The sequence below is a fragment of the Pholcus phalangioides genome, unplaced genomic scaffold (assembly GCF_987345545.1).
Source record: "Pholcus phalangioides strain wild (caught in Gottingen) unplaced genomic scaffold, Ppha-v1.0 ptg000022l_1, whole genome shotgun sequence".
In the NCBI taxonomy this organism is placed as follows: Eukaryota; Metazoa; Arthropoda; class Arachnida; order Araneae; family Pholcidae; genus Pholcus; species Pholcus phalangioides.
The window spans coordinates 5,989,245-6,012,498 of record NW_028301615.1 but is presented as its reverse complement, the minus strand read 5'-3'; the positions used below and the strand labels follow the sequence as shown (position 1 = coordinate 6,012,498).

Below are 23,254 nucleotides of genomic sequence, written 5' to 3'. Positions count from 1 at the left end.
AACTTTGCGAAATCACCTAAGCCCTCAGGTTATCATGAATATTCAATGCAATCCATTCCTGCATACGTCCTTGCGAGTCGTATATACGGACAGACCCCCAACCCTCATCAATGTTTTTATCATATCAGAGTTTCTTTGCCACCTACGACAAAACTTTCCAAAGCAAGCTCGGTGGGTGCACCCGTGCTCGTTGAAAACGTGCCCTGCAAATGCAATACTACTGAACACACTATTGATCGATATTAAGCCGTGTGCACTATATTAAGTGTCGCAACGCTGCTGTTGTGCAGTTGATGATGCAACGTGTTTAGTGCACTCCCAGTCAATACTAGAATTCAAATCAAGACATTTATTCAATCACAAGAAAAGCAAACATTGTTACAAACTTGACACAAGAACTTGCTAACAACATTAAAAATTTAGTATAACGTTAAATAAAGAACATTTAAATATATCACATACTTTTTCACATATTGCACTTATCTGAATGCGGTCCAGAACTTCAGCATACGAGTAGAGGAAAATGCCACACGACCTTGAAAGTCCAGTTCTGAGGTGGACGTTCGGTGAGCAGTAGACCGACAAAGGCCGATTCACAATGGTCCTGAAGTGGACGAGGCGTGCTAGGGACCGTTTCACTACATTTCGAGACGCACCATCTAGAACTGGCAGAACATCGGAGCTAAGAGAACCTGGCGAGGCTGGTGATGCAAGTCCGTAGGAGAAACAAACGTCGGACGTCAGCCCAGAGAGTGCCAAGGGCCTAAGATGGCAGGAGGTTGGAAATCAGGCTGCGATAAGGCAGATGTTGAGAACAGCCATAGTCACCCCATCCATTGTAGGTGGTTGGTGATACCAACTAGACCGGGAGCTCTAGGTGTAGAGCCGTTCCAATGTATGTATATATATATTTGTGTGTGTGTGTATATATATATATATATATACCATTTTTAGTGTATTTTAAAAAGCCAGGGGGCAGTGTCCCCTCTGCCTGCCCCCCCCCCCTAAATGACGGGCCCTGTGTGCCTATGGGAATACAAGGACATCAAGAGTGCTCGCTAGGGTGGAACGAAAAAAGGTGTTTTTTCACTTTTTTTGGAAATTGATGTTGCCTTAATATCCAAAAGATGCCTTTCAAGGTTTTAAGATGTTATACCAAAATATAGGAAAATATTTTAATATCTTGAGGTTCCTCACTGACAAGCATATTTGCAGCTGTCATGGCAGTTGAAAGGAGAATTTTTCAAGTGCTCCAAATATAGTGATTGATAGAGGGAGATGAAAATAAGTCCTTTTTTTTGGGGGTGGGGGGGGGGGGGCAAAACAATAACCATGTTCCAAATTTAAAAAAAACATAGTTTAACGGTATAGCGTCAGGAGAATGCCTCTATTGTGCCTCTCTGTTATCAAACTGTTACTACATTTCACTTTTTCACTTTTTTTTTCAAATGATGGAAGAGTACTCCTTGATTTTATTCTGGCTTGAATGAAGCCTTCATGACTGCTGATGTCACGGTTGCTGATACAGCAAGAGATGCTTCAGTTACAAGTCGTACGCACTGTTAAACTGCTTCTGTGTGACACGGAAAATTCAGTATAGATGGAAAAGCAGGTTCAGATCATTTTTGTGGGTCTATTTCCTGACTTTTTATAATATAGGTGGTTCAGTCACTCGCACTTGATTCCATGCACATAGTTCCGAATAGTGTTTAGCAGAAAAGTTTATTTTCGGAACATGGAATGTACAGATTTCTGCTTCTGATAATCCTTCATTTCTAATTTTCAGAATTCTCTTGATTCCCAGTTTTTTATAAATGAGATTCTCATCTGAGAGTAGTGAGAGCAATAAATTCTCTGTATGTGGGTGGGCGTAGAAGTTTTTTCTCCCACTGCTCCCCCAACACAATCTAGCCCATAGGATCCCATGTTATACCCGTAGCTTCTACTGCCCCCGGGGGAGTTAACGCCCACGTTGGGAATCACTGATCTAGATGCTTCACAAGATGCCTTAGAGGTAACTCATTAAAGTGAAAAAGAAAAATAAGGCATTGCAAGGGATGGCCAGTTTCTTTTTCTATTTATTTCATAACACCATTTTTATAACCAGTAACAGTCCCGTCGCATACGATCGCCATCAATTCCTTCGTATCAAAATCTTGCTTCAAAAAATCTAGGATTGATGACTTTATATCCCTTGCTCGACTGCTTCTTGGAGTTGTGTGACCAAGATAAATTGACTTGGGTTCCTGCAATATAGTTATGTGTTCTTCAGATATGGTTCTTCTATGGAAAGAATCACCTTCTTTGACATTAGCTAAGGTTTTGCCTTTTCAACCATCAAAATATATTCCTCGCACATTTTGTTCTAGGAATTTTATCTTGCAAAAGAACTCTGTGATGCTCTTTCACACCTTATTTTCATCAGGTCTATTGTCATATTTGGCTTCTCTTTCGTCAGTAACCCAACATCTTCCAACACAGCATTCGCAATAATTGCAGCTGATCGATCAGACACACCAGTTCTACCACAAGCAAGAGGAACATTTGGTAATTTAGTTCACATCTGAGAGGACGATGGTAGAACTTCAAAAGCAAATGAAGTACTTGCTTCGGCACCGATTGATGGACCAGCTTCAGTACTGGTAGATGGAAATGCTAACTTCAACGATAAATTGTGTTTTAGCTCATATAGATCACTTTCCTCAGAATTGTTGGATATAGATGAGTTTTCAGTGGTTGATGAACTAGTTTCCGCCGTTTCTTCTTGAGATGATTTTAAACGGGATACCATTTTCATTTTCCTTTGTTCATTGTTTTCAAATTTATTCGTTGTTAGGACATCTACTTTCCAATGGCCATCTTGCATGTACTTTGATCTTTCAAGAAATCTCGCTCTAAATTTGGGACCTTTCTCAACTTGTCACACTTAAAGTCTTCAAAATCACATTTGCATGTTGCAATGTCGAACAATTTCCGTGCTTCGCACTGAAAAGATTTAAAGTTCAACTTAAAATTTTCAGAATCTTTCCTTGCTTTCATATTTTTCTGAAGATTCTTGTATTTACAGTAAAAGTCTTTTAAATTTTTGTGTATCTATTGGTGAGAAACCGTAGGAATTGAAGCAGTTTTCCAAATATTTTCCATCTTTGCACGATAATTTCAAGCTGGATCTTTTCTTGATTGTTGTGCCTTCATATTGTGTTGAGCCAGCAAATAACTAAGCTTAACATCACCATAGGTGGGCGAGACCCAAGAATCCCAGTCTTTAGGATTTCCTAAAATTTCACAACGATAAAAGCTTCTGGTCATCAGTTTGACTGCTATACACCCTCTTAGTTAAGGGGTAAGGCAAATGAATACTGAAAACAAAAGAAGAAGATAGAGGTCACTGAATGAATCACGTATTCAGCGAAATAGGAAAGCCTTCTCTGCAGTGTCATGTTACAGAATTCCACACGTGCATAAAACTTCAGGGGTGATGAGGAACCTCAAGAAGTTTGAATTTTCTGGAAAAAAATTAGGAATGACATTTCTTCACATAAAGGCATATTTTAAATTCTATTACAATGGCAATTTCAAAATTTTTTTTTTTTTGTTCCACCCTAGTGCTCGCGTCTACACCATGAAGTTCAAAGCAGCCCATTAAGCTTTGAGAAGAGAGCAAAGAGTGGTCACCGGCGCTGTTGTGGAAGATGCTACGGCAGACATCAGTGTGCTGAAAGAACTGAAAAGTGCAAAGAAAGACCGAGAAAATCTTAAGGACAAGGCCCTGGTCTGCTGGAGGTGCCATGAGGAAGGTCACCTACAAAAATCCTGCCAAATGAGTTCCCAAGACAGGGGACACCTCCCGAAGCTCCAAGCTATTAAACTGAAAAGTGGCCATCTCGCGGGGGTTGCTGCAAGGAGGAGATGCCCCATCAAGTGTCTACCATATCTCGCAGTTGAGCGGGGGAGACCATGGAATGTATGTGGAGGGTGAAATTGACGGATTTCCCTGCCGATGGTCATCGCCGCCGGAGTAAATATGAGCATTGTCCGAACTGGTGGGGTTCAAAAATTCAGACAATGACTCCTACACGTGGCACCTTCACTGACGTTACAGATCATTACCAGGGACAAGATGACCGTGCATGGGAAGATGGAAGCTTCTGTTAAATTTGCTGCTGTCTCATACCGTCACACAGTCTTCATGCCTGACATTCAAGACTCATACATTATCGGATCAGACTTTCTAAGAAAATACAGGATCTCCCTGGGTTTGAAAAATAACCAGCTGCGTACACCAAAAGAGAACGTTGCCCTATTCGGATGTGACAACAAAGAAATCCTTCCCCGAAAGATATTGGCTGTTCAGGACTTCACGATTCTGCCAAGAATGGAGAGCATCATCCATGGTACAGCTGGGACGAGACGGAACTTCCAGCTTGGACTGGTGGATTTTCCTAGCGAAAACAAGAATGACTTGTTGAATGCAACTGCTCTGGTGGATTCATCGAAGTACATCGTCCCTGTCAGATTAGTCAATATTAGCAACAAGCTGAAGGAGATTCAGAACAGTGAAGAGATCACTACGTGCATCCCTGTCACATGTGTGGTTCATGACTTGTCGGGTAATCAACTACAGGACTCCGGAAGTTTGTTCAAGAACCTGATAGGAGATGTCCAGCTGGATCCGGACCAGAGAAGAAATGCTCAGTCCATCGACACTGGGGACCATTCACCAATTAAAAAGCATCCTGGAAGACTTCCGTTCCCAGAGCAAGAAGAAGTTGATAAACTGCTACGGGAAATGCAAGTCAACATCATCATCGAGCCCATTGGTGTCGCCGATCGTGTTGGTGAAAAAGGGCGGTTCCACTATTCTGCGTCGATTATAGAAGACTGAACAATGTCACCAAGAAAGACAGTTATCTGCTGCCAAGGATCGACAACACGCTTTCTGCACATGAGTGGTTCTCTACCCTCGACCTGAAGAGTAGATATTGGCAAGTGGCAATACACCAGAACGATTAAGAAAAGACGGCCTTCACGACTGGACAAGGACTGTGGCAGTTCAAGGTGATGCCATTTGGCCTATGCAACGCCCCAGCTACTTTTGAACGACTAATGGAGAGAGTTTTACATGGACTGTCTTACGAATCGTGTCTCGTGTACTTGGACGACATAATCATTGTGGGGAGGACATTCTCGGAACATCTAGAGAATTTGAGCAAAGTCCTTCAGAAGCTGAGAGATGCCAACTTAGAATTGAGCTCGAGAAAGTGCCATCTGTTTAGACATGAAGTCACCTACTTGGGTCACATCATCTCCCAAGAAGGAATAAGGACAGATCCTGAGAAGACCAAAGCCGTAGAAGACTGGAAGCGACCAGAGAATGTGCACAAGCTTCGGAGCTTCCTGGGACTGCACATATTATCGGAAATTCGTCCAAGGCTTCTCTAAGATATAGAAACCCCTCCACCATCTCACTGAAGCCAAGCAAGAACACCCGGAAGGACCAGCTAGAAGATCCCGACATACGCCCAATAATGGACTTGAAGGAATCTGTCGAAAACAAACCAACATGGCAAAACATCGCCTCTTCCAGTCCGACGACCAAAAGATACTGGGTGCTATGGGACTCTCTGGAGATGAGAGATGGCCTGCTATATTGCAAATGGGAGTCGGAGAATGGGAAAACGTTCAGATGGCAACTCATCCTACCAAGAGCCTGTGTGAAAGAAGTTTTGAAAGAGTTGCACGGAGAACCGACCAGTGGACATTTCGGCATCACCAAGACGCTCCAGAAGGTCTGTGAACGGTTCTATTGGGACAAGACCAGGACTGACATGGATAAATGGTGCAAGAACTGCAATGACTAGCGCTGCTCGCAAAGGACCTCCGAAGTGCACCCGAGCCTGCCTCCAACGTTATAATGTGGGTGTGCCGTTTGAGAGAATCGCCCTGTACATCCTCGGACCATTACCCAGAACCCACAATGGTTACAAGTACATACTGGTGACCATGGTCTATTTTACCAAGTGGCTGGAAGCGTATCCCGTTCCTGATCAAGAAGCAGTGATGCTGGATGAAGTTATGGTGCGAAATTGGGTGTCTCCATTCCGAGTCCCCATGCTGATTCATTCCGACCAAGGAATGAACTTCACTTCAGCGGTTTTCGGTGGCATGTGCAGGGGTCAGCATGGATCATGGCCTCAAAAATAGTGAAAATAGTGACCAAATTGTTTGAAATAGTGACCAAATAGTGACCAAAATGTTTAAAAGTGACCAAATAGTGACCAAAATATTTTTAGAAAGAGACCAAATGGACAATGAATTTTGATTATTACCAAATTGAATGAATTGAAATTGAATTTAGTTTTAACTTTGCATTTCAATAGAACTCATTGAAATGTCTTTTTATTTTACATAATAGTGTAAAATAATTAAATGAAACTCAAACGCATTCTGCTAACCAGAAAAGTTTTGAATAACTTATCAAATTTATCAGCAACTATGTGTGAGAGAATAACTTCAAAATGGGAAAAAGTTTTCACATTCAAAGAAGGGGAACAAATGAAATAACACAAAATTTGATGAGAGAGAATTTGTCCCATCTACATTCCAGTGGATTTTTCATTCATATTATGCTATGAATGACAGTATACAAAATGTACTCAAACCTTTTTTAACTAGTATAAATTTGATTTACTTACCTAGGTTTGTATAATACGTTCCAACAAATTTTAAGAAATTTACTATAATGATTAAATTTTTAACAATATTTTAAATTATTAAATTAAAAAATTACTTAAATTACTGAATTATAAATAAATTATTTAAATTATTAAATTAACTAAATTGTTTTAATTATTATACGTTGAGGGAGGGGCAATCCACCCTCCCCCCAGCGTCAATGGCCTACTGATGTATACATATATATGATGTATATCAATTGTCATCGTGCCACACCCCTAAGACCTTCAAGTCTATCCCCACCTATGGCCGGACTGGGAAAAGTGGGTGAGTCTACTATTTTACAGGGGGGAGGGGCACGAAAATAATACTGCCCTTGGGTGAGGGAGAAAATAAAACAGTTTTGAAATTGTTTGGTTTTTGAGAGAAAAATTTGTAAAAATATATTTTTTTATTTTTTTACACACAACATACACCCCTGCAAAAAACACACATTTACTCCTTTACCCAGAAACACAGGGGTGGGAAGTGACAAAGTCCATTTCGGAGCAGCTTTGAAGCAGCAAAATTCAGGATTCTGAGCAGTTTTGGAGCCGCAAATTCAGGATCCGGAGCAGTTTTGGAGCAGCAAAATATAGGATCCGGAGCAGTTTTGGAGCAGCAAAATATAGGATTCGGAACAGATATTTATAAATTGGAGCAGGGAAATTAACGAGAATATTTTCGTTAACCCTCACCCCTTTTCAAAATAAAACAACTACACTGTCTTTTGCTATCAAACATCTTTCCATCAGCTTGTTTTTTGTTTTTGGTATTTCAGGCTTTTGATAGCTTGTTTGAAAGAGAGGCTGTCATAAAATTTTTCACACCAGTCTATTTAAGATGATTTTTGCTTACTGAGGGCACTGTTGTCTGTCTGGAACTGCAGCACTTCAAATGGGCTAAACATTTTCTATAAGTTTTCAATTTTTTCATACTTGGAAAGAAATTGTTGCAAAATAGGAGAGAATTTCCAAAGAATCAACACAACGTTTGGCGATTAAGTACTTATTATTTGGCGATCTGACACTCGTTATTCGGCGAAGTTTCTAAATTAGCATTCGTAATTCGGCGGAAACGCACTTTTTACTCCCGGAATGAAATTTTTTTTTCACGAAACATCGGGATTTGACGCAATGACGATCGACTACAGTAATTTCTGCTGCTTCCAGAGGCGATTTTTTTTTAAACGGCAACTGACTCGAATTTGGGCTTTAAAGCTGAAAGACCATTGTTAACCATCCTCAGTTGCACGATCACGGATATTATCAGGGTTTCGCGATGGAAAGGCCGATAGTTTAAATAAGGCGTACAGTTTAAAAAAACACGCTCTTAGAAAGAAAAAATTGAATGCACCTAACAGTCCGAGTGTGTAGACTTTTTAACGGGGAGATCGGCTTGCATTCGCGCCTTGAAATTGGGAACCACAGTAAACCAACTTCAGCCGACCACCACTGTGGCGCCGGTGGGGTTCGAACCCGGATCCTCGCGATGCGAGTCCGGCACTATGACCACTCGACCACCACAGCGGCTGACAAAGGGCACATAAAAAATTACAAAAATATATATAACTAGAGGGGCTCTGCCCCCCTGCCGCCTTTGGCGGCCAACCCCCCCCCCACTTCTCTTCACAACATATCTTGTTTATTTCGTCCCACTTCATCAGCGAGCTATGGAAAGACGTGTGAAAGCACCAGCTTACTGAAGAAGCGAATTTTAATAAAAATAATGATAAAGCAACAAAAAACAAATGAGATTCATCAAGCACCCCCCAGAAACCGGGGCCCCAGATTCAATTCACTGAATTTTAGTGGGGGCCCACACTGGATATATCTCAGGCTACCGATGTGTTGCAAATTTTACAATGTTAAACAACAAAAATCAATGAGATACGTCCAGAGGCCCCGAATTAGAATCTATCAACATTCCCATGGAGCACTGACCTGGAAGCTTGTCGGGCACACCCCTGTAAGGGACCACGAAAATTTTTAATTTTTTTCAATTTTGCAACGAATAAAATCCTGGGCCCCACATCCAGTAACGGGAACACAATACGCAGATTTTTAGTGGGGAATCCAGACTGGATTTATCTCGGTCTTCCGCTGTTGCAAATTGTATAATGTTAAAAAACAAAAAGAATCAGATTCATCCAGGACCCCCAAAATGAAACCTGTACACATGGGGCCCCGACTTGGAAGCTTGTCGGGTATCCCCCGGTGAGAATGCCATGAAAGATTTTCATTTGTATTCGTTTTACCAACGAATAAACTCCAGGGTCCCCTACCAATTACCCGGGACACCAATTCGCATACTGTTAGTGGGGCCCCAGACTGTCTTTCTCTCGGGCATCCGCTGTTGCAAATTCTACAACAGGAAATAATGAGATTCATCCAGGGCCCCCAAAATGAAACCTGTAAACATGGGGCCCCGACTTGGAAGCTTGTCGGTCATCCCCCGGTGCGAATGACATGAAAAATTTTCATTTGTATTCGTTTTACCGACGAATAAAATCCAGGACCATCCACGCAACTACCTGTGACCGAATTCGCAAATTTTTTGGAGCCCCCAGACTGGATATATCTTGTTCTTGTGCTTCCGCTATCGCAAATTTTTCAACGTTAAAGCAGCAAGAAAACAATGAGATCCATCAAGGGCCCCTGGAAATGAAAACTTTTAACTTTCCCATGAAGGTATACGTACAATCCCCCCAGGGTACCCAGACCCTGTGTGTTGGGAGCACTGTTGTTATATGTATATTATACATATACATACCCTGCTGTTAGGGTTACCGATTTTAGCGCGAAAAAAAGTCGCCACGTTAGCGCTGACTCCTCCCGTAATTTTCAACGAACAAAAACAAAGAATTTGCCCCCACCCGGGGCACCCGATTTACCATGGCCGTAATACAATTGGTTTTTCTGAAGGGGAAACGCAATTTTACTGCTTCTTGACTGCGAAATTCGATAATTTTGCAAAGGAATTTTTATTGCCTTTTCTGAAATATACCATTCCATCAAAAACGCCGTCCGAGGTATTGCCCCCCCCCCCCGCTCCCAGTTTTAGATCTGATCACGGTATGTAGCAACCCGGGTCGCAAGTACGAACGAAAATTTACTATCGCCCGGGGCCGGTATCCACTCTTTTTTAACAGAAAAAGAGTAAACTCGGCACCTTTCCTCGTTCAATACCTGTGGAACCAGACCCCCGCCCTCTCCTATTGCTGTCATAATAGCGACTCCAGACAAAAACGTTTTAATAACTTCCGAGGTCTAAAAATGGGATTTTTTTACACAACACCAAGAATGAAGTGCAAGATGTCGATATTAAGTCAACAATCAGTATCGTGAAGATGCTCTAAATTAAGTGTCGGCCAGAAGCGGATAAAGGTCAGTTGACAGCCCGGGCATAAAAAAAAAATTAATATTAGGCCCTTTAAATTAAGAAAAAAATGTAAAGTAGGGGCCAAAGGCGCGCTCGGTGCACCCACCGTTAAATCCGTCTCTATTTACGGCTCGAATGCATTAACTGAGTTTTTATCAGATTGATGACCAATTTTCATCTGATTTGGAAACCCTTGTGTTAAACTAAATGTTGAATTGCATGATTCTGTGATCTTTTCATAAATAGTTCTCCTTTTGATCACGAATTTTATTTGTAGATAGAGATCGCGATTTTCAATCGGATAATTTTTTTTATTGTAAGTAAATTCAAAATACATGCGAGCTTCTTTAACCTTGGCCAGCTACAAGAGTATTCTCCAAAGCGTATTAATACGCTTAATACGTATTAATAATGCACGTCTTTAATACGCGCTTTGGTATTCTCCCGCTGCGCGTAAGTTAGCTTCTGCACAGGCTCTCTTAAATCGTCATTTCAAATAACATTTAAAAAAATTAACAAAAGTAACGATAGAACAAACAACAAATGTAACTTTCTCGATGCTCCAAGAAAGGAATTCGGCCCTTAGGACTAAAACTTTTCAAAACAAATAAAATAAAGGATCAATTTTAAAATAAGATGAAAATAAAAGAACGAGTGAGCACGTTTGGAAATAAGAATGAATGGTAGTAGGGGGGAAATTCTTTGTTGTAAGTATACGCCTTTTATGCTAGTTTTTTTTCTGACCAGGTTTTCCATAAAACGACGATTCTTTAACCAAGGAGCTTTCTTTCCAAGCGCCTTGAAATCAAGTTATGCTGACGTAACACAGTATGCTCCCGGGAAGATAAGACGCCTTTGATCGTAGTTCAATGAAGGGAGGGAGGAAATTAGCGATATTGAACCAGTCAAGTGTTCCTCCTTGAAGAAAAAAAAAAAACACTGACAATAGAAAAGCGCCCAAGACCGAGGTTTTTTTTGCTTTTAGGGAAAAAAGTGACCCGTGCCGAGCCCTGCATGTGCAAGCTTCTAGGAATGGAGAAAACGCAAACAACTCTGCTCCACCTGGAATCCGATGGGATGCTCAAGAGATTCAACAGAACCATCCTGAATCATTTCTCACTCTTCGTGTCGAAGAACCAACAGGATTGGGATGCGAAGTTACCGCTTTTCCTACTGACCTATCGAACTGCTGTCCACGAAAGCACCGGATTTTCACCAGCACAGATGGTGATGGGACGAGATCTTCGGCTGCCTGCTGGACTGCTGTTTGGGCGATCCCCAGATGCTTCTCTTCCACAGGAAGAATACGTCCCAGGACTCCAGGAATGTCTCAAGGACATGCATCGAATCGGCAGAGACAAAATCAACATTGGCTCCGAAAAGATGAACAGCTACGATGCAAAGGCCACGTCTCATGACTTCACAGAAGGAGACCTCGCTTGGCTCTGGAACCCAAAGCGCTGAAAAAGACTGCGCCCGAAACTTCAGACGTCATGGGAAGGACCCTACAGAGTCGTGAAGAGACTGAACGACGTCGTAGCTCGGATCCAAAAACTCCATCCTCGAAGTACAAGGTGGTCAACTTCAACAGACCAGCCTCTTACCACAGTGAATGCAACCCGCCGAACTGAATTGTCGGGGCGAACAATTCTAAGAGAGGGGAAATGTTACGAACTATAGACGATAGATGGCACAATTCTTTATCACATTCTATTAGTTTTGGTTTATCGGAGGAAGATGCGATTTGGTGAGAACATTCCAGAAGTCCCTCCCCTCCAGGCAATAGTTCCCACACCTCCATACGGTGGCGCCGCCCCCAAAGCAGAATGTGCCAAAATCTGCGACGTACATTGCAGAACAATTAGCGCTACTGCAAAACAATGTGGAAGAATTTTAAAAAAAAGTGCAAAAAAACATTATTACATGTATGGGGATTTTTACTGCAGAACATTCCCAGTCAGCTGAGGGCTCGTCGCAGAACAGTGCTAAACATTCTGCTTTGGGGGGCCCCCGCCAACTTGAAAACTGTAAAAGAGAATTTTGTAGCACATTCTTTTTCTCGAAGTTTCCACCAGGGTTATAAATAGAGAGGCAATCACAAGAGAGGGAGATTTTAGAGAGATTTCAATGAAAAGTCAGTTGTGATTCAACTTTATGAGAAAGTTGTTAGCTCTCTGATTAGGTTGTAAAATACGTGTAAGTTGCTGTTCCGTAAATAAATCTGTGTTTGCAAAGCAAGAAGCGGTTCGACAGACAATCTTGAATCTTGCGGAAAATTATTCGGAACAATATACCCAGAAGAGAAATGCTCCATCTTTATCTATTACTTATCTTTACCATATACGTATATATTTTTGCAACAACTTAAATGAGACAAAAGGAGGGAGAGAAAAAGAGCTAACTTCAACACTATTTCTTTTCCTTTGTTTTCAAAATGTGACAAAGGATTCCACTTGGAACTTGCAGCAGAAGAATAAGTTTTCCAGTCTGACAAGATTGGACTACTAAACCAGACAGGCACCTCGTCCACATTCCTCTGCAGAACTTCTAATGAAAAGATACATGTTGGAATATGTGTGTGTGTATAGTGAACTTACAATGAAGTTTGTTTCTGTGTAATGCGTGTTATGTGTAGTGTGCTGCCATCAATTTCTTTTTAATTATGAGTTTTTTTTCACTCATAGTGAGTGAAGTGTAATGAATGAATAATTATATTGTAGGCCTGTTGCTCTCTGCAGCCAGACTTTTTAACGGGGAGATTGACCTCGAAGTTGGGAACTACAGAATACCAACTTCAGCCAACCACCACTGCGGTGACAGTGGGGTTTGATTCAGATCCACGCGATGAGGCTCCATCACTATGACCACTCGACCACCACAGCGACGACCAAGTTCGACTGAAATCTCATTTCCCCTGATTGGGTGTGTGAATAGAATACAGAACATGACCAGACTCTGTTGCTGAAGTTCTACGGGGGGGGGGGTGATTACATTGAAAGCCAAAATATTCAAAAAAGAGTGGGGAACATAAAAAAATAAAAAACAAATAAAAATAATAATAAATTCCCTCTGCGTTTGCTAGCACGCAGCCAAACTCGAGGGACACCAAGTTTTTTAATGTTGTGGTCTGGTTCATTCCCGACATGCTGGGAAAAGTGAAGTTCAATAAAATCACAGTATGCATTCAGACAATTAAATAGATTTTAATAATATATTTAAGAATTTTCCGGAATCTGTGATTTGAATTTTCTGGTACACCCAGAAATACAAGCCAAATATTCCCAGCATGTTGGTCTCCCTCCATTTCCCAGCATGTTGACTAATGCAGGGAAATATGGTAACAAAATATAGATAGAAATTGGACAAGTCAATGATCGGCGGCCAAAAGAAGCAAAATACTGTAATACCACAATATAGTCCCCTAGAATTTATGTGGTATCCCAGTTATATATTACTGCACCCCAGAATTATGTCCGAACAAAAAATAAAAAAAATCCAATTAGATGCACTTCAGAGCGCATCTTGGCATTTCACATAATGTTTTTAGAATGGGTATGTTTCGCTATGACAGTCACATGAAAAGATGAATAGATTAGAATAAAAAAATATTTGCATATTTGCCCTTATCTCCCTTCTCCCCAGTAGGGAGGAGCATTATCAGTGGAAAAATTGACCTTGACCTACATCATTAACCTTGGAACGAGTAACTGATGTAAATTGAAGTATCCCTGCATATCCTTTTCTCTGGCAATACTTATCCTGCTCATAACATTCCCTCCTAGAATGTTTTCCCTTTTAGTACAACTTATTTTCATGGCCCCGACTTTCAATAATACCCATTAAACGAAAATTTTAAAGCATTTTCTCACCTACAATATTTTTTCATGATGGTTTTTGAAAAACCTTACAAGCAGGATCCATGGTGCATGTGATATATTCATACCCATTGCATAGCTGCTAACTTTAGAGAATGGGAATTAAGGAGATTTTTTCATGGATCCAAATTTCACACAAAAATAAAAGATGTTTGGAAACATTGTTCTTTGCAAAAACATGACATTGTGTAAGCCATCACAATTAGCACCAAGTTGCTAACCATCATGAACTATTAGGTTAAATTACATGTGATTACTACTCTCTAATCAAATCACGCTAACCAAAAAATGAAAATAAAACATCATCGGGCCGAAACAGGACATACAGACTTAAAACGTATGGTGAAATGAAACCGATACAAGTCACCTAGCCAATTTCTGATGCCAAAAGGAAGGACTGATGCTGGCCCAGTATATAAACAGTAAAACCCCCTCTTAACGGTTACCCCTGTTTTCCTAACAAATAAAAATATCCCAGCAAAAAGCGTGTATTAATAATGTATTTCAAACCCCTGTTTAACGGCCACCCTCAGATATGATCACGACACCATTTTCATCATTCATACCATTGGACTAAAACACCTCTATGGACACCAATATTTAAAATTTTGATTTGAATTATGCTCACTAGATTGCAGCAAAAGTTTAAATATTTGAAAAACTTTTTTATATTTGGCTACTTTTGAATGAAATTTTGGCTTGAAATTTGTTACTGTTGTCTTCTGATGTCCATTTAGAATCTGAAATCATGTGTCGCTGATTGTGCTCCTATATTTTATATCATTCTCTGCTGTTTAATATGGTCAGCTTCAGTATGATTGTCGCACTCTATCACCAAGAGAAAAAAATTGATGTCTCAAATAGAGTGAAAAATACAATATTGGAGTTTGTGCTCTTGCAATTATCCAATGCATTGGAGAATGTATTTAATCAATGTATGTATTTAATCAATGCTTCCCAATGCATTGATTAAACACATTTTTATGTAAACAAAATAACTAAAAGTCATTGGATTTAATCTTTTAGCTTAAAATACATTTTGAAGGAGTTGAAATACTTAGCAAAATCCATCACACTGCAACTGATAAGTTTTTCCAAAAGATGTTAATTCAGTATGAAAACTTATATTTCCTTCCTAATTTTAATTTCTCATCTATGCAATAATTACGCATTTTCAGGACTTTTAATGCATCTCATATTGTCAAAATTTCATACATTTAGAAATAAATAAGCATATCAGTTACAGTTAATACTATATAATACACTTGATACAGGAACCCCCCCCCCCCACCGTAAAAGAGGGGGTTTTTACTGTATATATATATAATTTGTGAAGTCCTAATAATAATAAAAAGTCAAGGAAGAAAAAACCAACATACCTTAAAATCACTCAGTGCTTTGAAATTGTCAACCCCAAATTCAAACATATCTAAAATATGGCTGTCATGCATTCGTCCAATAACCAGATTGTTAGGTCTTTTTTTATTATGTGAACCAAATAAGAAAAGTGGTGCATCAGTCTTCAATGAAAAGAATTCCTATAAAATTATAACAATTTTGTTTCAATAGCACAAAGAATATGTTACTATTAAGCAGAACAAGGATAGTTTTAAATAAAGTAGAAGTTCAGACCATAAAACGATAACAGTGAAAATCCCGTATAACAGTACCCTCTATAACAGAGTTGCACAACCTCTGGCCTACCAAGGGGCCATCCAGCCCATGGAATTATTTCCGTAAAGTATTGTTATGAAAATGATGTATAAATAGAAATTATTTATCATTTATTATGTCATCTTTCACATATAAATAATCGGTGCGGTATACTTCTGTAAATCTTGCTAAATTAACGACAAACTTGGCATGTCTGGTGACAGCTCCGATTCAGCGATGTGATAATGCCAAAGGAGAAATGTAAAGATGCTCCAAAAAAATAATAGAATCCTCTTGAAGCTTTTCCCATGCCTATAAATGTGATGCCACCAGAAGGGAGAAGTTGGTCAGTTGGACTTTGTCCTCAATGCGAGAACTCTTATTAGTAGGCCACTCTCTGATTAGCATGTTTCGTGAAATCACTTCTTGTAAATAGCTGTTCTGCGCAATAAATCTGTGACATCCTGCATTTCGTTTCACCCTCTGCTCATTTCAAGTACTCGCGAGAGAAATTATATGGGACAGTATCAATACACACAACATGATATAATCAGTCCGGCCACATTTTTTTCATGAAAAATATAAAATGCGGACAAAAAAAAATTATGAAATCCAAGTTACCATTTACACACAAAAATATTGTCACAGGAAAATTACAATTTTACAGCCAAAATATTTGTCAAAAGCAAGTAAGTTGCCAATTATCACTAAAATTGTCAAATAATTGCAATGCAAAATAATGGGTATTGCACGTCAAAATGTAATTAACCAAAAAAGTTGTTTTAAACAAATATCAAAAATAAATGCCTTACTTGATGATAAAAAAAATATCTCTTCCCCCCCCCCCCCCCCCCCGTTTTACGATCAAACCTTCCTTCTGGTAAATGGGATATTTAATAAAAAATTTAGTAAAGCAATGATTTTTGAAGGGAGGAGATTAAGAAATGAAATTTAAGAGCATCTCTCAAAAGGGCGACAAAATCAGTGGTGCCTAGAGGGAAGAGAAAAAGACCAAATGTGATCTACGCTGGAATAAATTTTGAAGTTGTGTCAAAATATTTATCATAAAAAGTGAAGTAAATTTATTAACATTTCAGCACAATAAATATCAATTGCAGTCACAAGGAAAATGAAAACTTCAATGCAACATGTATAAATCAGTACGTAAATATGACTTGATGAGTAACCAATAGAAAAAAAATCTAAAACCACTAATTTTATTGAATATGTCAATTCATAAAATAATTAGTTTCATTTAATTAATTTAATCAAGTTTGAATTGTTATTATTTTATTGTTTCCACCAATCACACCTTCGTCAAGAAGCTACCATTTTTACATCCTTCAAAAAAGTTTTTTTTATGTTTTCATGTTAGTTTTGATGGAAGTTGAAGAAAAATTGCTCAAAACATATTACCTTATTCTACTGACTCAAGTGTGATTCAATTCAAAAGACAGGGTAAAAAAAATTATAGAAGTAAACACTATGCACCTTCCCTCAAAAGATTTCACTTACCAGTGAAGGAGAGCAAATTCCCACATTTTAGTAGGGTTGGTAAAAAAAAACGTTTTTTTTTAAAAAAAAACCAAAAAACCGTGTTTTTTTGGTTTAAACCAGGGTTTTTTCGGTTTAAACAAGTTTTTTTGTTTAAATAATATTAACCTTCTAAACGGTGAAGACTCATATATGAGTCCGAAGACAACTACCGTCATTTCGGCTCAAACTCAAAAATGCGTTCGCCAGGAACCAGTTCCTTCCCCCAATCTCATTGTACGGTTAGTGACAGGTACACAGTCTCGTCAAACTGCCCCTTCCTGCAACAATGCAGTCCTCTCCTCCCCAAAACCATCAATGTTTGGAAAAAAGAATAGCTTATTGAGAAAAGAAGGATTACTTGGTTTGAAAAGGGCACAAATACCCACGTTGTAGTTGAAAAAAAGAAAGAAAGAAAAGGAAAGTTTTTACCAGTAAATTAGAGATTGCTAATTTATTTGACAAAAATATTTATTATTTGTATCTATGAATATATATTCAAACCTATGAAATTTAACCACTGTTCTGAGGTTTATTCCGAATCCAATAATTCATTCATCATCCACGCAGAAAACTACAGCTTGTGCTAAGAGAACTAGTTATTAGTTCTTCCTCCTCTCAACTGGTGCTCCGTATGCATTTTCCAGGGCTCTGCGACCGGTCGAGGAAAATGACATGAATAAACAAAATATGATAAATCAATTAAAATGAAAGGCCCACGGGGCTCCGTGAGTGAAAAAAAAATTTAAGAACCGCTGGGTTCTTCGGGTATCTTCGTGTATATTTTTTAACGAATGTTCTATATATCATTTGTTTTATGTACTATGATTCTTGTGTAATTTAATGTTCTACTGAAATTGTCACCAAATTATTGAAGCATCTCAAGGAAAAAAAATCTCCACCGTGGCTTTGTTAACCTCTTGGGCAGGACCGTCATTTGGGGGGTCTCCCGGCTTTTGAAAATACACTAAAAATGGTATATATATATACATGCACACACACATTGAGTACATATGCCTTGCCCCTCGTCGTTCTCGTTGGTACGTTGCGTCGTTTTAAAAGCCGTCCGTTCAACAACGTTCTACAGGGGTTTCGATCTTTTTTGCTTTGAATTATTATTATCTACTCTACAATATAAAATCCCAAACTCGAAAGGCCTGTTTCTAAGCAACAGAAATTAGTGACGATTTTATGTAACGAAAATCTGTTACGTTTTTGGGTTACGGAAGTCGGTTACAATTTTGGTTCAAGTTTTCATTTAACTCTTGCATATCGGGACCAACTGTTGCATATCCCCCATCGGGACTAATTTATGTGTATGTACCGAGAGGCTCCCACTTCCTACAGTAGGGACCCCTAGGATGGGAGAGATAGCGGGCCCCTGTGGTTAATTTATAGTGATATATTTAATTTATAGTGAAAAATCAAAAAGTGATAAGAATCGTTCCGGCCCCTGTCAGCCCTGCCCTTGTGGGGGTGATGCCGACATTGTATAATATACATAAATCACCGGTGTTCCCAACATACGGGGTCTTGGTACCTTGCACATGTACCTTCATGGGGAAGTTAAAAGGTTTAATTTCCAGAGGCCCTTGATGGACCTCATTGTTTTCTTGCTGCTTTAAAACTGAAAAATTTCCGATAGCGGAAGCTGAAGATATTTCCAGTCCGGAGTGATTGCGTGGGGCGCTGGATTTTATTCGTTGGTAAAATGAATATTTGCCATGGCCCTCACAGGGGTATACCCGATAAGCTTCCGAGTCGGGGACTCCGTTTCATTTTGGGGGCCCTGGATGAATCTTATTCTTTTCTGGGTCCGGCGTATTTTGTTGGGGGCGATGGGTTTTATTCGTTGGTAAAACTAAAACAAATGAAAATTTTTCGTGGCACTCGCAGCTGTGGACGTCGGAAAAGCTTCGAGGTCGGTGACCAAGGCCGTCATTTCAACTTTTTCTAGGAGTGGGCAAAGAACATGTACTGAATGTATGTATATATATAACCCCCCAATGACGAGCCTGTCGGGGGCCGATGTGGAAATTGATAGATTTCATTTTGGGGGCCCTGGATGAATCTCATTGTTGTCTTTTGTTTAACATTGTGGAACTTGCAACAGCTGAAGCTCGAGATAAATGTATTTTGTAAACGTATTTTGTTGGGAGCGATGAGTTTTATTCGTTGGTAAAATGAATACAAATGAAAATTTTCATAGCACTCGCAGCGGGGGATGACCAACAAGCTTCCAGGTCGGGGGCACCATATGGAAATTGACAGGATTAATTTTGAGGGCCATGGATGAATATCATTATTTTCCGTGGAATTTTGCAACAGCGGAAGCCCAAGATGAATCCAGTCTGGGTCCCTCACTAAAATTCAGCGAATTGGAGTCTGGGGACCCTCGTGGAGAAGTTTTTCAGGGTTACTTGATGAATCACATTTGTTTTTTGTTGCTTTATTATCTTAAAATTCGCTTCTTCAGTAAGCTGATGCTTTCACGTGTCCCTTTCCATAGCACGCTGATGAAGTGGGACGACATAAACAAGATATGTTGGGAAGAGAAGGGGGGGATTGGCCGCCAATGCGGCAGGGGGGCAGAGCCCCCCCCCCCCCTAGTATTAATCCAGACTCGTAAATACAGCAAAATAACAGGTGCTTGAGTTTAAAAAAATCTCATCTCTGTTGTACTTTCAATTGTCTATTGTGTGCCAATACAACAGCTGTTTTATCGGACTTCTTAAAACTGGCTATTCTTCTAGTACCCACAGTAGGTAAAGGGGGGGATAGGTAGATACAACAGATACGTGTGCACAAAATGACCATGGTGCAACAAAAATAAATCCAAAATGAAAGAGAGAGAGAGAACTAGTGAACGCTTTTTCTCAGAAAAGGAACTTGTATTGTATCAAATAAATGCCGAGCCAAGTTGGCAAACCCCTTTTTTTTTGTCAAAATGGTTGATGCAAAGATGGAATGTCCTGTTTTTTCTCCTTTGTGATGTTACTAATAGTTTTCTTTGTAAAGATTCGCGATCCCCAAAAAAAGTTGAGGAATGTAAACTTCCTGGAAAATGTGCAGAAATCTCTCTTGTGATAAGATTATCTGCCTTAGGCGGAGATGAACTTGGAAATCTGGGGGGGGGGGGGGCACAGTATTGCTGTGGGGACAAGGTGATGATGATATCTATACACATATACATTAGACTAGTCGACTTAACCTTTGACGTTGGGGGGCGCAGTGCACCCCATGCCACCTCCCCGTATCTCCACCCATGTGATCTGCTATTTTTTAAATTCGAATTCAGTCATTTCCTTGGATTCCATGCCATTTTTCACAAAAATAAAAAATACCAAACTATTACTCGATTCTCGAGTAAAATGACTTCCCCCATTCAGTTTTTCGCTCGATATAATCAGATAACTCAATAATTTTTTTTTAAATAAAGTATTTCAACATTGACTATTGTTCATTTTAAGGTATATTTCTGGAAATTTTTAAATGCATATTTTTGCACTATAAATGTGCTTTCTTTTTTTAGCATATTTTTCATTTCTGACTTATTTCTGAATTCCGAAATGGACGATTTTTTCTTTTTTTTCCTGGGTGTATTTTCTCTTTAGGGAAATTTTCGCACTTTAAATACATATATAAATAAATAAATATATATATTTTAATTATACGTATATTTTTCAATACCCCCCCCCCCCCACCTACATATTCTGAGCCTTTAGGGCAGGCATATTAACGCATTTTTAAGGCACATATTTTTATATTTTATGCATATTTCCGCATTATAATATGACTGTTTTTGCTTCTTTTTTTGATTTGTTGGAACATTCCAATTCATTTTTTAATCTCTTTCAAATGCATATATAATTTTTTTTTCAATTTTGCGTGCATTTTTCATTTTTGATGCCATAATTCGGGATTATTCGACGATGGTTTCAATTTTTTGCACATATACATCCTTTCCAAAAAATTAGAACACCCAGAAATTTTACGAGAGCAGTTCATGAAATATTTAAGTTGGAAAGCGCAGTTCAAGGTTGTAGCGCAAGTACAGTTGTAATTTGCATTTTCCTTTTCTATCATGATCATATCATATGAGCTTTCATATCTTGAGCATATCGGTGGCAAAAAATTTTCATAAAGTAGATTAAATGCGTCGTAAAATAACAAATTATTTTTTCCTCTTTGTTTCAAAAAATTGGAACACTCACAAAGCTGTTTGAGAAAATTAGAACATTTGGCTTAAAACCTATTACTGTATTACATGAATATTTTCATGCAAATTTACGTCAACTTGATCGAATAAGTGTTTCATGTCTTCCCTCGTTATGTATGCAACCTACAATCATTCAATGTTCGCAATACGGTAGAAAAACGGGGAATTTTCTGAGAAATGCAGAATTACGCATGTATTTGCTAGGACTGTGTGGTGTGTGTGTGTGTGGGGGGGGGGGGAACGCGTGCTGATATCGTACGAATACATTGTACTGTGGCCATCTTTGGTCTTCGCCATGGATTTTATGCATCAAGACATTCAATTTATGAGTGTCCGGCACAGACCCGAATCGGGCCTCAGCTATAAATCCCACCTTCGCTATCGGCTCCCCGATAGCGGTTTGCAATTGATCAGTTTTTATTAATTTATTTATTTTTATCTCGAGTCCGCAATCTCTTGATAAGATTAGTATCAGGTACAATCATCAGATATCACGAAACCATCGAAATATCGATGAGGTTTGATTACACATTGGCGAATTCTTGATACTATCTGCGTTTTTCATCTTCAAACGAAGTCTTCAGTGGAAACAAAAAAATAGAGGCCAATGGATTTAGAAGGCATCTCTGGATGGAGGTGTGAACGTTAGGCTCTCTACCTTTTGATTCCAGAAGTTGAAGACGTATGGTATGGAGACATAAATTGAATTTTCTATCATGATTTTGACTCTTTCTAAGCTATTACTTAATTGCTGCAGCAAGTCACATAGGTGGAAAGATGAAAATGTAAATTACAACCATACCCTTAATTTGAGCTTTCCAACTTGAGCTCTTTATGAACTGCTCTCGTAAATTTCTAGGGTGTTCTAATTTTTTGAAAAAGATCGGGTATTTTTATTTCATGGTATATTTCAACATTTTTAAAAATGCAGATTCATCTTTATTTTTAGTGCATGTTTTAGCGTCTAATCCGGGCTCTAGTTACACCTTTCTTTCACGTTTTAAATTCCAAAGACTTTATTTACTTCGAGTATTTGTGCATTTAAACTTTTTCTCAGTATGTTACTTGTGTGTTTTCATGTTTTTTTAAAGATGATTTAATGCACGAAATTTATATATTTCAGAGAGAATTCTTTTATTATATTCCGATGCAAATGACTGTATATCTAATATGCGTATTCAATCTCACTAAACCTACGCTCATTTTTGAAATTAACTCCACGATCATAAGATATCATGAAAAAAAGAAATGAATATTCAAAAAGAATGTGAGTAAAGCATTGAGAAGCAGTTTTATACCCGAAAGTTTTGATAAATACACATTAATTATTTAATTACTTAAATTATTACTTAATTATTTAATGATGTTCCAAGGTTGGGAAGTAGCTGTAGTTTTGCTCGAATAGATTTGTATCAACTGACAAATATCAGTTGTTACAATGCCTTGCCTCGAATAGTAGTAATTCCAACAACACTGATTTAATCAACGCACATTATTTACGAAAAAGCTTTTCGATTTTCAAAAATAATTCACATTTTAGGTGAACCTCAAAACCGCGAGAACATACTTTAACACTTGCAAATTTAAAAAATACAATTAAAATATTAAGGGGTATATATATAGAATGCTTCTTGAGATTCTGAATATTTATAGTGTTCAACTTGAAAATATTGGGACATTTTTAAATACCTAGTGGATGGATTAGTAATTTATTTTTAGTACGCTCTGACATTTCGTTATTAAGTTAATCATATCAATATTTCACAAGCGAAAGCAAGTAAATTTTATTGCCTGTTAAAGCTAATCTATATTGATAGAGTTATTTACCATAGAATGCTGAGCATCTATAAACACGCTACAATAATTTCGTTCAAAATTT

General features: G+C 38.7%; 1 protein-coding gene across 1 annotated transcript in view; it reads right to left on the bottom strand.

The window, feature by feature from the left end:
• The window catches only part of Non3 (Ribosome production factor 2-like protein Non3), a 118,986-nt gene that overhangs the window by 52,102 nt on the left and 43,630 nt on the right, over window positions 1-23,254 (bottom strand). The window contains exon 5 of the mRNA XM_089250162.1: window positions 15,350-15,508. Within this exon, the coding sequence (XP_089106288.1) occupies window positions 15,350-15,508 (159 nt within the window). The remainder of the gene's footprint in view (window positions 1-15,349; window positions 15,509-23,254) is intronic.